Here is a 14,456-nt window from a genome sequence, read left to right as displayed (position 1 = left end):
TCGTTCACAATTATTAGTAGTCACATTCACGGTTGCGTTACTCTTCCTTGGGTCCCACACGGCCTGTCATCCGACGGTCCACATTTGCTCAAACCCAAAGTAAATCTACGCCACGTGTCATCATATCCTCACCGGGATTTGTTTGAACACGTGGTTTTTCATTTTCTTTTTAACTGTTTATTTAATACTCTACTTCTAATTATAATCCTTTTCTATTAAAGTTTGAATGCTGCCTTGTTTTTTTCTAATAAAATTAGTTGACATAATTACTAATGAACTTAAGGATTAATTAATTATAATCATAACCATAATCACGTTTGATTTACCTATTTTTGCTAAACATTTTTGTGATTAGTTTTGCGGCTCTCTTTTGGATTCTTCCCGCTCGAGGAACCAGTAGTAATGGCCCGGATTTAACATGTTGGGCTGTCCAAAACTTCGAGCCCATGTCTTTGGGCCAGGCCCATTCGTTTAGAAAGATTCGATGGATATTTTCCCTCTTAATTGAACCAGTGGTAATGGCCCGGATTTAACATGTTGGGCTGTCCAAAACTTCGAGCCCATGTTTTTGGGCCAGGCCCATTTGTCTTAGAAAGATTCGATGGATATTTTCCCTCTTAATTGGACCAGTGGTAATGGCCCGGATTTAACTTGTTGGGCTGTCCAAAACTTCGAGCCCATGTTTTTGGGCCAGGCCCATTTGTTTTAGAAAGATTCGATGGATATTTTCCCTCTTAATTTTTATAGAGCTATCCGAAGTTTAGCGCAGAGCTTCGTTGATGGCGGTTTCTTCGTTCCCGGTTCTTTCTTCATTAGGTGCCCGTTCTAACATCTCTGTTCTAGACCGAGATTGTAGCTTGTTTTCGCTGAATATTCCACTCGTCAATATCTGTTCTAGACCGAGCACTCATCCGTCGTCTTCTACTATCGTTTGCTCGTACAGTGAGTTCTTGTTGTGAATTGTTGTAGAAATGGAAAAACGATTTTGTTGTATCCTTTATTTTGCTGTAATTGAACTTTCAATTGTATGTTGGTTTCAGAATCTGAGAATTCCGTTAGTGAGCGGAGGAAGAAGTTATTGGCGCAGTATGGACTTGATCCTGACGAGTTTTTGTCTGAACCTTCTGCTAATGTTGGTTCTCCCTCTCTCTGATGGTTGATCTCTTTCATTTCTTTTCAAGCATGAATATTTTGGAGATGAGTGACTGACATTGTATTATTATTTGCTGTTGGAATTGTGCAATTGCACTATATTGGCTTCGGAAATGAGTGTTTGCATATTTGGCAACGCTTAATTTTCTTCTTTGTAATCGTTAATTTTCCTTACAGCGAGCACGAGAAATGCGAAAATCGGGAAAAGACAAGCAGATTTCAGGCCAGGATCCTAAATTTCAACGGAAGACCCATAAGTTACTTAAGGTACGAGTTGTGTTCCTTTTTCCATTTTGTTTGGTGCTTTGTGCTGAGATAATTCAACTCAGTCTACCCTTAGAAGTGACAATCATTCGCTGGCCTAACTTGGCGCTAATTTTCACTTTATATCTTCCAAAGTGGGGAAGACATCCTTCAGAGGGGATATCTCTTTCTTCCATAGAGATTTCTCCTTCAAAATTTCGAAATGATGTGAAAGGGGAGAGAAATGCTTTTGTAATTTGATATTTGAGGTCTTTTGGTTTTATAACTTTTCGTACCAGGGTGGATATGAACAAATGCTCTATTTGGATTAAAGGCATTCCCTCTTAACTATCAATTTACACAAATTGAAAACTATAATATTAGTTTAAATCTGTAAGTTGATGGAATTTCATTTGGATTTATTCCAGTCACATCTACACCAAGTTAATCATTTTCAATAGGTCAATTTGTCACATTGAAAACTAAAATACTAATTTTAGTCTGAAAGATCATTACGTCCGTTGCTAAAATTTATCACGTTGATGATCCCCATGGATCCTCCAATGCCTACACAGCACGTGTACCACTGATGTATGGAAAGTACACACATAAGATTCCTTGTTCTTCTGTCAAACACAACTCAATCAATATGTTGGCTACCTCAGGTGCTTGGAGGAAGTGCTCGGAGAATGAAGCTACTCTCACCAATAGGCTTGGATGTACGACCAATGATGGAAGTTGTGAAAGGTGCAGCTTTTGATATCTTGCAGGTTGGAGTTGTATTTTAAATACTAGTTTCTTTCACGTTACCAGATCATTCTGCTAACTTATCAAATGATTCAGAGTTCGTATATTTCTAGGTCAAGTTGCTGCTAGCCATCGACACATAGAAAAGATCTAATGTAATTTGATAATGCAGGCTGCTGGTGGCTGTCCAGCATCTTTAAGGCCTGGTCGTTGGTTAGACTTGTATAGTGGTACCGGATCAGTTGGTATTGAAGCTATGAGCCGTGGATGTTCTGAGGTACCAGATAAATTGAGAATATACTTCGGGATAACATTCTCCACAACTTTTAGAAATAACTAACTGATAAAGCCAGCTTTCGAACTATGTTTAGATAGGGATTTGCTTGATAGACAAAACAATCAATGTCATAATATTCATTTCTCTACATCTCTCTTTTTTTCTCCTTCATATATTTTCTTCTCCTTCAACTTCCAGGTGCATTTTGTTGAGATGGATCCATGGGTTGTCTCTGACGTTTTAAGGCCGAATCTGGAATCTACTGGGTTTTTTGATGATTCAGTCATTCACACAATTCCAGTTGAGAACTTTATAGAACGGGCTGAGCAGCTTATTGGTATCCTATCTAAACTTTAGCTTTCTCCTTGTTTGTTTCATCCTAAGAAATATGGACACAAACATGGACATGGGGGTACGTTGTTTCTAACAAACTAAGGGTTAGTTTGGGATTGTTGTAGCTTTTAAAATATTGTCGGCAATTGGGAGACAAAATCAAGTGTAACATGAAATAATTTCATGTTTGTTAAATATCAATTTTAAACATGATAAAACAAATTGGGTGCTTAGTAAACTAAGATTAAATTGTTTTGATTTAGATATAATGATTGAATTAGACGTATATTCTATATATTGATATTTTATATGTTAAATTACATATATAGTGTTTAAACTTTGAGACTTGTGTTTATCTAGTTCTTGAACTTTTAAAATTATAAATTTAGTTTCTGAACTTTTGAATTTTTTATGCTTCTTTTGTTTCTCATGTTAAAATTATTTTAATTCGTGACATATTTAATATATTAAAAGGGAGATTAAGGGAGAGTAAAGGAGAATTGTATTTGAGAACATAATTGTTACTCTTGTTTAAGTGCCTAGCAAGTTTTTGGTATGTCTAAAGTCGGAAAGTGAAGTATTCAATACATCAGTCATACGACACATATGTATTCTAGTTAAAGCCCGCTTGCTTCGTAGTTTTATCTGATGAGAATGCTGAACATGCAATAATTTTAGTGTTTTTTCCTTTAAATCCGGTGTGTCTGATTAAACGGCAACAATAACTCGCCCGGAGAGGGAGAAGGGTGGGAGGGGATATTCATCTCGACAATTGAACTAAATTCAAAGTTTGAAGGGGATCAGTTTTATTTGATTTCCAAATATCTATATACAAAAATAAATGGTTGACAGCTTCTATATACATAAGAGTTGTACCTGAATAGTCTTCTTTACAGCACTCTAATATGCAAATAAAACCGTGATTGAGGCTTAGAATGCACTATTGCAGGAGATACCATCCACGTACTGCTCTCAAAATGTGCAGCACTTAAAGAAATTTATCTGTTGTGGTGTCATTAAACTTGCATTAACTTTGCCATCAAATTAAGGAAGTTTAGTGAAGATGAAAATGAAAATGATCTATGCATGTCTCACCTTGGTAGGAATAATCAGTAAAATCAAACAAAATTTCTCCTTTTTTTTTATTAGAAGAATAAATGGTACTGGAACCAATTTCTTATGGTAGTTCATTTGAATGTATAAGCTTCTATAATTTATGTTTTCAAAACTACCCAATCATTGATTACATTAGTCTTGTCTAGGTAATGATAGACCATTTGATTACATTAGTGTTACCCCACCGTACATACAAGTTGATTATGGGGTAGTCATGGAGCAACTATCGAAGTCAGCCTTAGTTGGAGAAGATACCTTCATCGTAAGTTGTATTTTCTTGTTCCTATTTAAGATATTTATTTACATATGGTTTACCTTCCTTTCTCTCACAAATCTTTGTGATTTAGGTTGTTGAATATCCATTGAAGACCGACATGCTGGATTCGTGTGGATGCCTTATTCAGGTAATTTAATCGTGCAGGTATTTAACATTCTTAATGTTATGAATGAATAAAATCGTTAAATAGGATAAAATTGTATTTCAGCTGAAATTTGTTCACATAAATATACAATATCTCTAGCCTGAGGGAAAGTGAGAAACTATGGGTATGGATCCTGGGAGATTATATTGTTTGTGATTGGGGGTCAAGTACAGTCTGTAACCAACGCCAAGGGTAATTTCTCAACAAGACACTTGAAAATATATATACAAGAACAGATCAAGGGTACGATATCTTATAAATTTCTGCTGTTGCTTTCGCTGTATTTTATGATGTCTGGACATGGGATCTGCATTTGATGAGAATTATTTAGGTTTTTACTCTTAATGACTTTCCCTTTTGAGTTACAAATATAATTGTATCTAATTGCAGATTACTAAGCGACGGTTTGGTCGGACAGTCTTGGCGATTTATGGACCCAAGTGGGCTGAGAAGGAAAAAAGAAAAAAATAAGTTTACTTTATGAAGTTGCTAAAACTGCCGAGTGAGATCAGCCGGTGACATTGTTCTTGCTAACAGCCTAAACTCAAAGTGGTCGGAAAGCAACTTAGAAGAGCTGCATGCTTTTTCATCAAAAAACTTAGAAGAGCTGCATGCATTAAAGTATTTCCTTCGTTCCATTTTGTTGGTAACTAGGAACTGAAGTATCCAGATGTTGGTACTACTTTTCTTGATTCTATTGGCCTCTTGCAAGTACAGGGTTCCCGATATGTGTAATCTACAGCCACCTGCGCATTGTCCAGCTCTAGAATTTATATCCAAGCTTCATGATGTGCTTAAAGAAAAGAAGGCAGAGAATGTACCGCTTTTTTGGGGTCTAAATTGATGAGTGTCCTTGAGCAGTTGCCAAGTATATTTTACCACAGTAAGCGAAAGTATAACATGTAGAAGATTGTATTGGAACCTAAATATCTATTACCATCGACTTCTTTGGTTGATTCCAGCATTTAAGTGCCAGTATACCTATTCAGAATCATGAATTTTATGGACTTGTTGATCTCCAAGTTTACCCTTGTCATTCTTGTGCTACTTTATCTATTCCAAACTTCTGTTTTACTCAACCAATAGGAATCTTATCATATCTAATTTGATTTTGCAAAAGTTCTTAGGTTTTATTTGCCTTCGCATAGCAAGGAAAATTGGAATCCTACACGTGGGGTTGATTTTCAAGTCTCCACTGTTGGTCAATAGGCGCAGGACATATCTGTTTGGCTCTTGCAGGTTGCAGTTTAACAGAAAAGCCATGCTGAGTGAAACGGACATCATGGAAAAGTATAACCTCATGAAGGCGAAGAATTAGAAGGGGTGGTGGATAAACTATGCCTGATATTTCACGTATGATATGATAGAGGAAAGACATTGGGAATTGATGTAGGAAGCTGTTGGGATCGACAAATCCTTCTCAACCTGCTTATTTTGGACAGAATTCTAACTGTGAATGTTCTTGTCATAACTTAATGGGTTCGAAATATGTGTACATGAATGCATATATAACACTCAATATGCCATGCCTAGAGAAAGAAGATACTTGAGAACATGCCAGGACTCTATTCATTTATAGGCCTCGAGTTTTCATTTGCTGTTAGTTTTGCTCTTCATTTTTTGGGATTCAATTACAGTTGTCTGTAATTTCTTTTATCATATTTTCTTCTTGTCTGTTTGCCACATGCTAGTGAATTTTTTCCAGGACCCTTTTGATGGATTCTGTGGATTGCAAAGCTCTAATCTTCATCCGTGAACGTGGCGAAGAGTCCTAACCAAGGGCCCCGTTCTCACATGATTTATTGTCAATTTAGAGTAATCAGAAACCTTAATCAGACATGCGGAGCTGCTTGACTCATGAAATTACAAGGGAAATGGTTCTTATGGGCATGAATTTACTTTGGTGCCTAGCTGATACTAGCTTCTCAGTCGAACGGCTTTGATTTTGCCTTAATTATTGCTTTGAGCCAGGGACTGTATCCATCAAGCTTAGTTCATATTGTGTACAGTAGGCTTTGGACAGCACCACATGTAAACAAATTGTATTCTTCCTATTACATTGTTCTCTGATAGCAATGGTTTCCTGGGAATGATTTAAAATCTTCATCATTTTTGTGGGTGCTGATGAAGTGCCAGACATCCAAAATCGACTGCCTCGATTTCCTTCAGGTTAGCAATCATTTCTCTGATAATTATACAGCCTTTTTTGGACTAATTGGGATTAACACCATAGCTTCTTCATAGTCTAGTTGTGAAGATTTGGCTATGCCTCGTTTTTTTACAAGCATATTGTTAACTGTTAAGTGCTCATCAGAGTTTATGAGATATTAGGGCCCCCATTTCCCCTTTTGTAGCTATAGGAAAATGTAGAAGCTAAGGCAATGGAAGAGGAGCTGTTGGACACATTATTCCACAATATAAAGTGACATGAACAGCTACTTTTCCGCGTTTAAATCAGATTCCTTCTCTCTCTTCCCACGCGAACACAAAGTACAGTTTTACTGATACAGTCTATAAATACAAACAAAACAGCCTTACAACCCGCCAAGACCTCAGCCAACCCAATTAGCTTTCCATCTCTCTTCTTTCCTCTTTCTTAGTCCATAGCTATCCCTCTTCCCTTCCATACCCTGAAATGTCTGATTTTAGTCATTTCTGTGTTTCTGTTCTGAATGGATGATGACCTTGTTGGTCGGTTGGAGGCTGTGAGATAAGGAAAAGGATTTAGGTGTGATGGTGAGTAACTGTAGGTTCTTAAAGTCTCTGTTTGGAGCTTTTCTCTTTCTTGGTGTCATCTGGTTTTCTTTTATTGGAGTGATTGATAATGCTAGCCCAGCATCCAGAAGAGCGACAGACGTGCAGTGGAAGATGATTGGAAGAGGGAAGCATGTCTTTCATTGGCATTCTGATTTTTATTCTGTCAGCAAGAGAAGAGTACCAAATGGACCTGATCCAATCCATAACAGGTACACAATTCTACTTGATCTAACTCACTATAACTACAGATATGTTTTGCTTATTTTCCTTTTCTTCTGCTCTTTGCAAGTATTGTCTTGTACCATTCTTGTCCCCTTTCCTGTCTTTTAATCTTTTATCTACGTAAATTTGGTGGGTTTTACGATTTTCTGTACAATTCTACAAAGAAATGCCTCGACTTTTTTAGAACAAGTCCGAGTCGAAACCTAGCTGTTAATGTTGCATTTCTGGTATCATCTTGAGGACAGAAGTTTGACCATAGAATTGTCCCTAAAGAAAAGGCAAATTAACGCGTTTGAAGTTGACTGCCCAACTTCAATTAGAGGAAAGAAAATGGACTGAGTTTTATTTCTATTAGTAAATTTATGAACTGTTACTCCATTGCTTTTATCACTTCCAAATGTCGTTATTTGTTTCCTTCTGTACTGCAAATTGTATAGCACGGAACAGAATTTGGTCATTTGAAAGTAGTGTATTGCTCTGCCTCTACGCAGTTTGCTGGCATTTTTTTCCTTCTTTCTTTCTTTATTTGGCTGTAGCAATTTTAGTTGGTAAAAGAAATGCAGGAAACTATTTCAATTGAGATCTGTTGAAGTTGATGATAGACACTTTTTCTTTCAAAATAAAAAAGAACAAAAGTTCTTTTTTTTTTTTTTTTTTTTTATCACTCTTTCTCTTATTTTTATGAGCTATTAAAGGTATTGGGGCAAGATCTTGACTGCTTTAGTTCGTAAGCTTTGAGATTATAGATGGGTTACATAATATTTGTTTCTTTTCACTACAATACCATTGCAGACATGATAATCTCTCTCTCTATGACATCATTGGCTAATGAATTATATTGCTCAAAATGTGAATTCAGGGGAGTAGGGAACTCTAAACAGCCACCAATTCGAGCCTAAACAAATCCTGGAGATGGATCAGCTGCAGAAAAAGATCAGAAATGAACAGTTATTTTTTTTCTTTTACCTGTAAATGTTCATCTTTGCTCTCCATCAAGGATAGATCCTGCATTGAGACTTTTGTCCCTGAAAGCACTGACATGGCAACTGTTCTTAGTGGGTTCTTGGGAGTAGAAAAGAAAGAGATTTTGAATAACTTTCCCAGAAAATTCTCAGCTGTTGCTAGTCATCATTTATTTGATCTCAGATGCAAAGTGTTTGTTTCTTTCCTCGGAATTTGAAGATTTTATAATGTTCCTTGTCGTTCATGCATAACTTGAATTTTCCATTGATATCTTTCTTTGTTTTTTTCTCCCCATTGTCACATTCTTAAAAAAGTAGAAAATGATTGATTCTGGTAATCGATAAATTGATCATCCATTATCTCGGAATTCTGACTAAATCTTAGCTATGAATTCGATAAATAAATTAATGTTCATTCTCTTTAACGTATGGTTTAAAATTTTAATAAATTTGGAATGTAATTAATGACATGGATAATACATGGAAAAGCATGAGTAAAGATTGTACCTTTGATAATTGTACTCAAAAGCTTGGGAGAGTGTAAAATTCAGACAGATTCGTGAATATTGATCGTGCCTATCCGATACATGCAAAAAAAAAAAAAAAAAAAAAAAAAAAAAAAAAAAAAAAAAAAATCAAATCAAATTTTCGAAAAAAGAAAAAGAAAAAGAAAAAGGTAAAGAGGGGAAAAAAACAAAGGGCAGCCCCCGAGAAAGGTTCTGGGCGCTCCTCTCCGCGACGGGATTCTGTCACCGTTGGTTCAACAAGACAACTTCATCCACATCTTCATGTTTTTTTTTTTTTTTTTTTTTTTTTTGGTCATAATTTAATTGATTAAGCTATTATGCATATATTCGGGAAGTTATATGTTTAAATCAAGATTCCGTGTCGTTAACTAATTTTAACTAAAATGTTAAACGTTCAAGTCTCTACTCTATGTTAAAGTTTAGGATATATGTTTAGGGTTTAGGGTTTAGAATTTAAGATTTAGGGTTTAGGGTAGTTGGAGTTTAGTTTCTACGCTAGGTTACTGTATATCATTTCAATTAATGTATATGTTGTTGAACAATTTTGCATTTATCCCTTATTTGTGTTCGGTTGTCTATTTTTTTCAATTAATGTATATGTTGTTGAACAATTTTACATTTATCCCTTATTTGTGTTCGGTTGTCTACTTTCTTTTGTCATTTTGTGTGTTATGTCATGTCGTTAATGTTTTGGCCAAATTAATTTAGGATCCTTTATTTTTTTGGTTGAAGCTGGTCAAAGTAGTATTTATGGGATGGAAAAGATGGAGATCTTTTAAGTGATTAAAGAAAATATAGAAAGAAGAATAATTATTATAATAATAATAAAAAAAATAAAAAAAAAAAAAAAAAGAGAGAGAAATTTGGGACCCCATTGGCATGAAATAAAGTAGAAAGGAAGAATATTTTCTAAGGAAAAAAAAAAAAAAAAAAAAAAAAAAAAAAAAAAAAAAAAGAATGAGATCCCACCAAAGAGGAAGAAAATACTTTTTCTATAAAAAAAAAAAAAAAAAAAAAAATTAATTTTTACGATAAATTTTTTGATAAGCAAGCAGAAAAAAGTACATAATTTTTTATATTTGAGAAAGAAACAAATAAAGGAAGAATTGGTCAAAGTAAGTAATACTCAAAACAAATGTTAAATTAAAGTAAATCAAAACATATTCAATTTTGGAGCTTCATTTGTTTTTCCCTTTTTCTCCTTGCAACAGCCATTTCATCTCTCACCTTCTTTAGACACACCCATGGGCTCTCTGGTCAATTTCTCAAACACGGTATTAAAAAGAAGACCGGGTCTAGAAGGTATTCAATTGCTAGAGTGGCTAGCCTTGACTTAGTAGCTCGAGATGAATGACTCGACTGATACTGATAAGGAGAGGGTAGGGAGTTATTCTTTAAGAGCCTTCGCCAGCAGTTGCTGTCTTAGGATTGAGACCGATGAATCCAATTTCTAGAAACAAACAAAGAAAATTCTCCTAACAAAGAGATAAATACAGAGCAGCAAGACGACATGTATTTCAGATAAATTCTTAACTAAGAAATTTCAGGATTCAAAAGTGTGGCTTGAAAAAGACACTCAGAAGTGCCTGGCGTTGACTTTGACCAGCTTTTTAAACAAAAATGGAAGAAAGAAAGAACATTTGTGAGTGCACGTAGGGTTGAAAATAACCATTTAATGTGCAAGAGATTAATAATAATGATCATCATACACAACAGATTCAGAATTTTTTAAGTTTCAAAGTCAAATGCCAAACTCATCAACACAATTGACAGAATGAGAATCAGACATTCTTCACTTCTACATAAACAAATTGATACAGAAGCAACTGAATATGAAAGCACCGTTCGGTTCAAGAGTTGTCGATATCAAAACAAGTAGACATTAGAACCGGGTGAGAGAAAAAAAGGGCAGCATTTGTGTAGGTCTTACAAGAATGAAGACTTCAAGTTTTGATGTTTCAATGGATCCTTGACACAGATGATATACATCCTAACAAGTTTATCCTACATATTTCAATGCAAGAAACAATAATGAAGCTTATGAAGCATACATACAAGCCATCGTGGTATAGTTTAAATGTTTTACTCGAAAGCATGGAATCTCTACATTGGCAGTGCTCCATTGAAAGCAAGGATAATAGACAAATTACTTCAGAATTCAAGAACCTACAGATTAACTCGGGTTTATTGTACATACAGCCATTCGAAACAAATGTCGAAACAAGTTCTTATGACGGGAATCAACACGATTAGCATTAAGGGCCATTGAGAACTCACCAGAAGATGTAGAAATCCCGAGTTCTCTATATAATGTTTTCAATCCATAGATATTTTTCTGGAACTACATGAGTTCATCTCCCTTGCCGAATAAAAGTGGGAATTCAACATCTGGGTCAGGGAAACTGTAGTCTTTAGCCATGGTTTTCATTGACTGATAAACTTGATACATAGACCACCTATCCTTGGGGCGAGAAACAACGCAGTTCATTGTAATTTTCATAAATTGTAAGATTTCCTCATCGTTCCCTTTCCCACAAAGATCTTTATCAATAACATCCTTAATTCGACCCGAAATACTTAGCTGATTAACCCAATCCACCAAGTTACCCTTATAGCCTTCCTCTGCTTTAGTGACTTCTAGAGGTTTTTGGCCAGTGACCAACTCCAAAAGCACAACCCCAAATCCATAAACATCCCCCTTCAGAGAAGCAACCATGGTGCTCGGATATTCGGGAGCGATGTAACCAAGCTCCCCTAAATCTCCATTTACAAAACTACTGTCGTGAGAATCTGAAGACATCAACCTTGCTAATCCAAAATCAATGATTCTAGCATCATAGTCTTCATCCACAAGAATTACACTAGAACATATGTTTTGATGCATGAATGGAGGTTGGCATCCATGATGAAGCCAAGCAAGACCCCTAGCCGCACCCAAACCGATCCTAAACCTAGTTGGCCAATCCAATATCTCACCATTTCCATGTAACAAAGAGGACAAAGTACCATTAGACATATACTTATAAACCAAAAGCTTTTCCTCTTCCACAACACAGAACCCCAAAAGGGGTGTCAAATTCGGGTGCCTTATCAATCCTAACCGGTTCATCTCCATTCGAAACAGCTTCTCACCGAGCTTGCAGGTATTGAGCCGCTTTATAGCAAGCACAGAGCCATCTGGAAGAACAGCTCTATAAGTAGTCCCAGTTCTAGAAGAAACTATAATATTTTCAGAATTGAAATTGTTAGTAGCAGCCATCAAATCAGCCAATTTAACTTTCACAAGAGGCTTTTGAAACAAGGAAACTTGAACAAGCTTATAGGCTCTCAATCTATCAGCCCAATCCCCACTAATTCCATCCCGATATCCCCTTCTCTTCTTCATGTTCATTCTAGATTGATACCACCACCACAACCCAAAACCTAACAACAGAGAAGCCGCGGCACCAAACACACCAGCAGCTATAATGATCGCAAGATTCTTCTTGCTCAATCCGCCACAACTCGATCCAACAGGCCCTCCACATAAGTCACTGTTCCCATCAAAATCCTCCTTCCCAAATTTATCAAAAAAGGAGGGAATCGTACCAGTGAGATGATTGTTCGCAACGGAAAACTTGTTAAGCCTACCCAAACTCGTGAGCTCAACTGGTATTGTACCAGAAAGCCCATTATCAGACAAAATCAACGAATTCAGATAAGAACACCCGGCGAGATCAGCCGGAATAGGGCCGGTAAATTGATTGTTCGACAAATCTATGCTAACCAAATACGGAAGCCACTTACAAATATGCGGCGGGATCGCACCGGAAAAGCTATTCCCGGACAGATCCATTTTCTGCAGACTCACACAGTACTGCAAGTCCTCAGAAATCGAACCGGAAAGCTTCATATCTCTAAGCTCGAGACTCAGAATGCGATTCTCACGGTCGTTCCAGCAGGAGAGACCGACAAATTTGTTGCAGAGATAGCCAACAGATGTGTTCTTGAAATCCCAAGAACTAAGCCTTCCGAGTGGATCAACAAGCGCATTCTTAACCCCTCGAAGGCACCTTATGTCGTCTTCTAGAACTACACAAAAAGATGGAGAAGCACAAAGTAGAAGAAGAAAAAGAAGACGATCCAGCGACAGCCATGTGAAGAAGAACTTGGAGATCTTCATGGCGTAAAACAAAAACCAGAGCCCCCCCTCCCGAAATGATTGTTGAGGCTCCCAAAGCCGGAACCAGCGTCTCCTTTTGGCCTTTCCTCCCTCCTCACATGAATCCTTCCGGTTCCCCTTTTCCTTTTTTCCTTCAGACAATTTTCCAAACTCCAATAATTTAAAGATTAAAATCCCATCCATTTTACCAAACTACCCCTATCCGGGTTCTCTCCCATTTCCATCTCTCTAAAACCCTTCTCCTTTTCCTGTAATTTCCCGACCGAGAGGACTATTAATTTAATCGGGGGAACTTTCTTTTTGTTTCTTTTATTAATTACTTTTTAAGAGAGAGGACTAAAAGGTAAATTTATATAAAAAAGAAGGTTATTTTAACAAAGAGAGTAAAAAGAGGTTGAAGTTGAGCTGGAGTTGTCTAAATAAATGAAAAGGTTTGACTTTTAGGCATTGACTTCAATCTACAACAAAAATAGCCTATTTTTTCTACTAAGGAGATAAATACAAATTTTCAACAGAAAAAACTAAAACCTTTTTTTAAAAAATAATTAAATGACAACTTTGCCCCCCCCCCCCCCCCCCCCTAAAATTTTAATTATATGTATAATATTGATTAAGTCAATATAATTTAGGAAAACGGAAAATAACTAGAATTGAAAAAAGTGTAATTAAATAAATGGAAGTGATTAGAGGCGGTTTGACTAAGATGGGTCAATTTGGGGAATTTTGACCAGTGGGCTATGCTTGTCGGGGCCCACCCACCATCCTTTTGCCTTCTTGCCCCTTGTTTTACCCTACTAGAATTTATTCTCTTTATTTTATTTTATTTTATTTTATTTTATTTTATTTCCATAAATTATTCACAATAAATACCATCCACACTTTTTCCTTTTTTCTATTTAAATTATATACTTCTTTATGATAAATCTTTGGATTCAAAAAAAAAAAAAAAAAACTTTAAATCATATTCGCTTGTCTTATGTAATTAATTATTGAAGAGGCTTTTTAGTATTCACTAAATTTATTATTATTGTTTCTATATGAAATAAATGACAGGTTAATTATAACTTGTCTTATACGTGTTATAAATTTATTAATATAATATAGATTATCTTTATTAATTGACCTGAAGGCTAGTTAAATTATTACTATCAATTTAATTCTGATGTTTTAAAATTTATAATTATTATATTTTTGTTTAATGTAGGCACTAAACCCTAGAAATATTAATAGAAAATTTTAATTTTAATTTTAATTTTTTATTATTGTTTTAAAAAAAATGTAAAGATCGCATTCTTTCGGTCTTTATCCAAAGTCCTATGGTGCTTGTGGTGGAGAAAAAGGTGTGCTTAATCATGGATTTGTTGACCCATTAATTCTACTTCTATTACACGCTTATATCACCACTAATCTCACAATTTTTCAATTTTATTTTATTCTAATTTTTTCTTCTCTCTATATTTTAGAATAGTTTCGAAATTTTTTATTTTTTAGTTTGTCAATTCAGTCATGATTTCAAGGGATTTTTTTTCCTCTTCG

The 14,456-nt window shown here is 35.6% G+C and overlaps 2 protein-coding genes across 2 annotated transcripts; one reads left to right on the top strand and one right to left on the bottom strand.

Annotated features, from left to right (window-relative positions):
* The first annotated feature begins 751 nt into the window (after positions 1 to 751).
* LOC111808272 (methyltransferase) lies at positions 752 to 5,409 on the top strand. Its single transcript, XM_023694153.2, has 9 exons — positions 752 to 942; positions 1,041 to 1,132; positions 1,330 to 1,419; positions 2,061 to 2,165; positions 2,315 to 2,419; positions 2,618 to 2,756; positions 4,015 to 4,130; positions 4,216 to 4,272; positions 4,681 to 5,409. The coding sequence occupies exons 1-9, from the start codon at positions 780 to 782 to the stop codon at positions 4,759 to 4,761; spliced, it is 948 nt and encodes a 315-aa protein (XP_023549921.2). The 5' UTR covers positions 752 to 779; the 3' UTR covers positions 4,762 to 5,409.
* A 5,397-nt stretch (positions 5,410 to 10,806) lies between these two features.
* Positions 10,807 to 13,069, bottom strand: LOC111808273 (inactive LRR receptor-like serine/threonine-protein kinase BIR2). The gene has a single exon (XM_023694157.2). It carries the CDS (start codon positions 12,918 to 12,920, stop codon positions 11,100 to 11,102), a length of 1,821 nt encoding a protein of 606 aa, XP_023549925.1. The 5' UTR covers positions 12,921 to 13,069; the 3' UTR covers positions 10,807 to 11,099.
* Between the last annotated feature and the right edge of the window lie 1,387 nt (positions 13,070 to 14,456).

This window comes from Cucurbita pepo, chromosome 13 (assembly GCF_057944985.1).
Source record: "Cucurbita pepo subsp. pepo isolate OVF chromosome 13, ASM5794498v1, whole genome shotgun sequence".
Lineage (NCBI taxonomy): Eukaryota > Viridiplantae > Streptophyta > Magnoliopsida > Cucurbitales > Cucurbitaceae > Cucurbita > Cucurbita pepo.
This window is presented reverse-complemented; position numbering and strand designations above follow the sequence as displayed.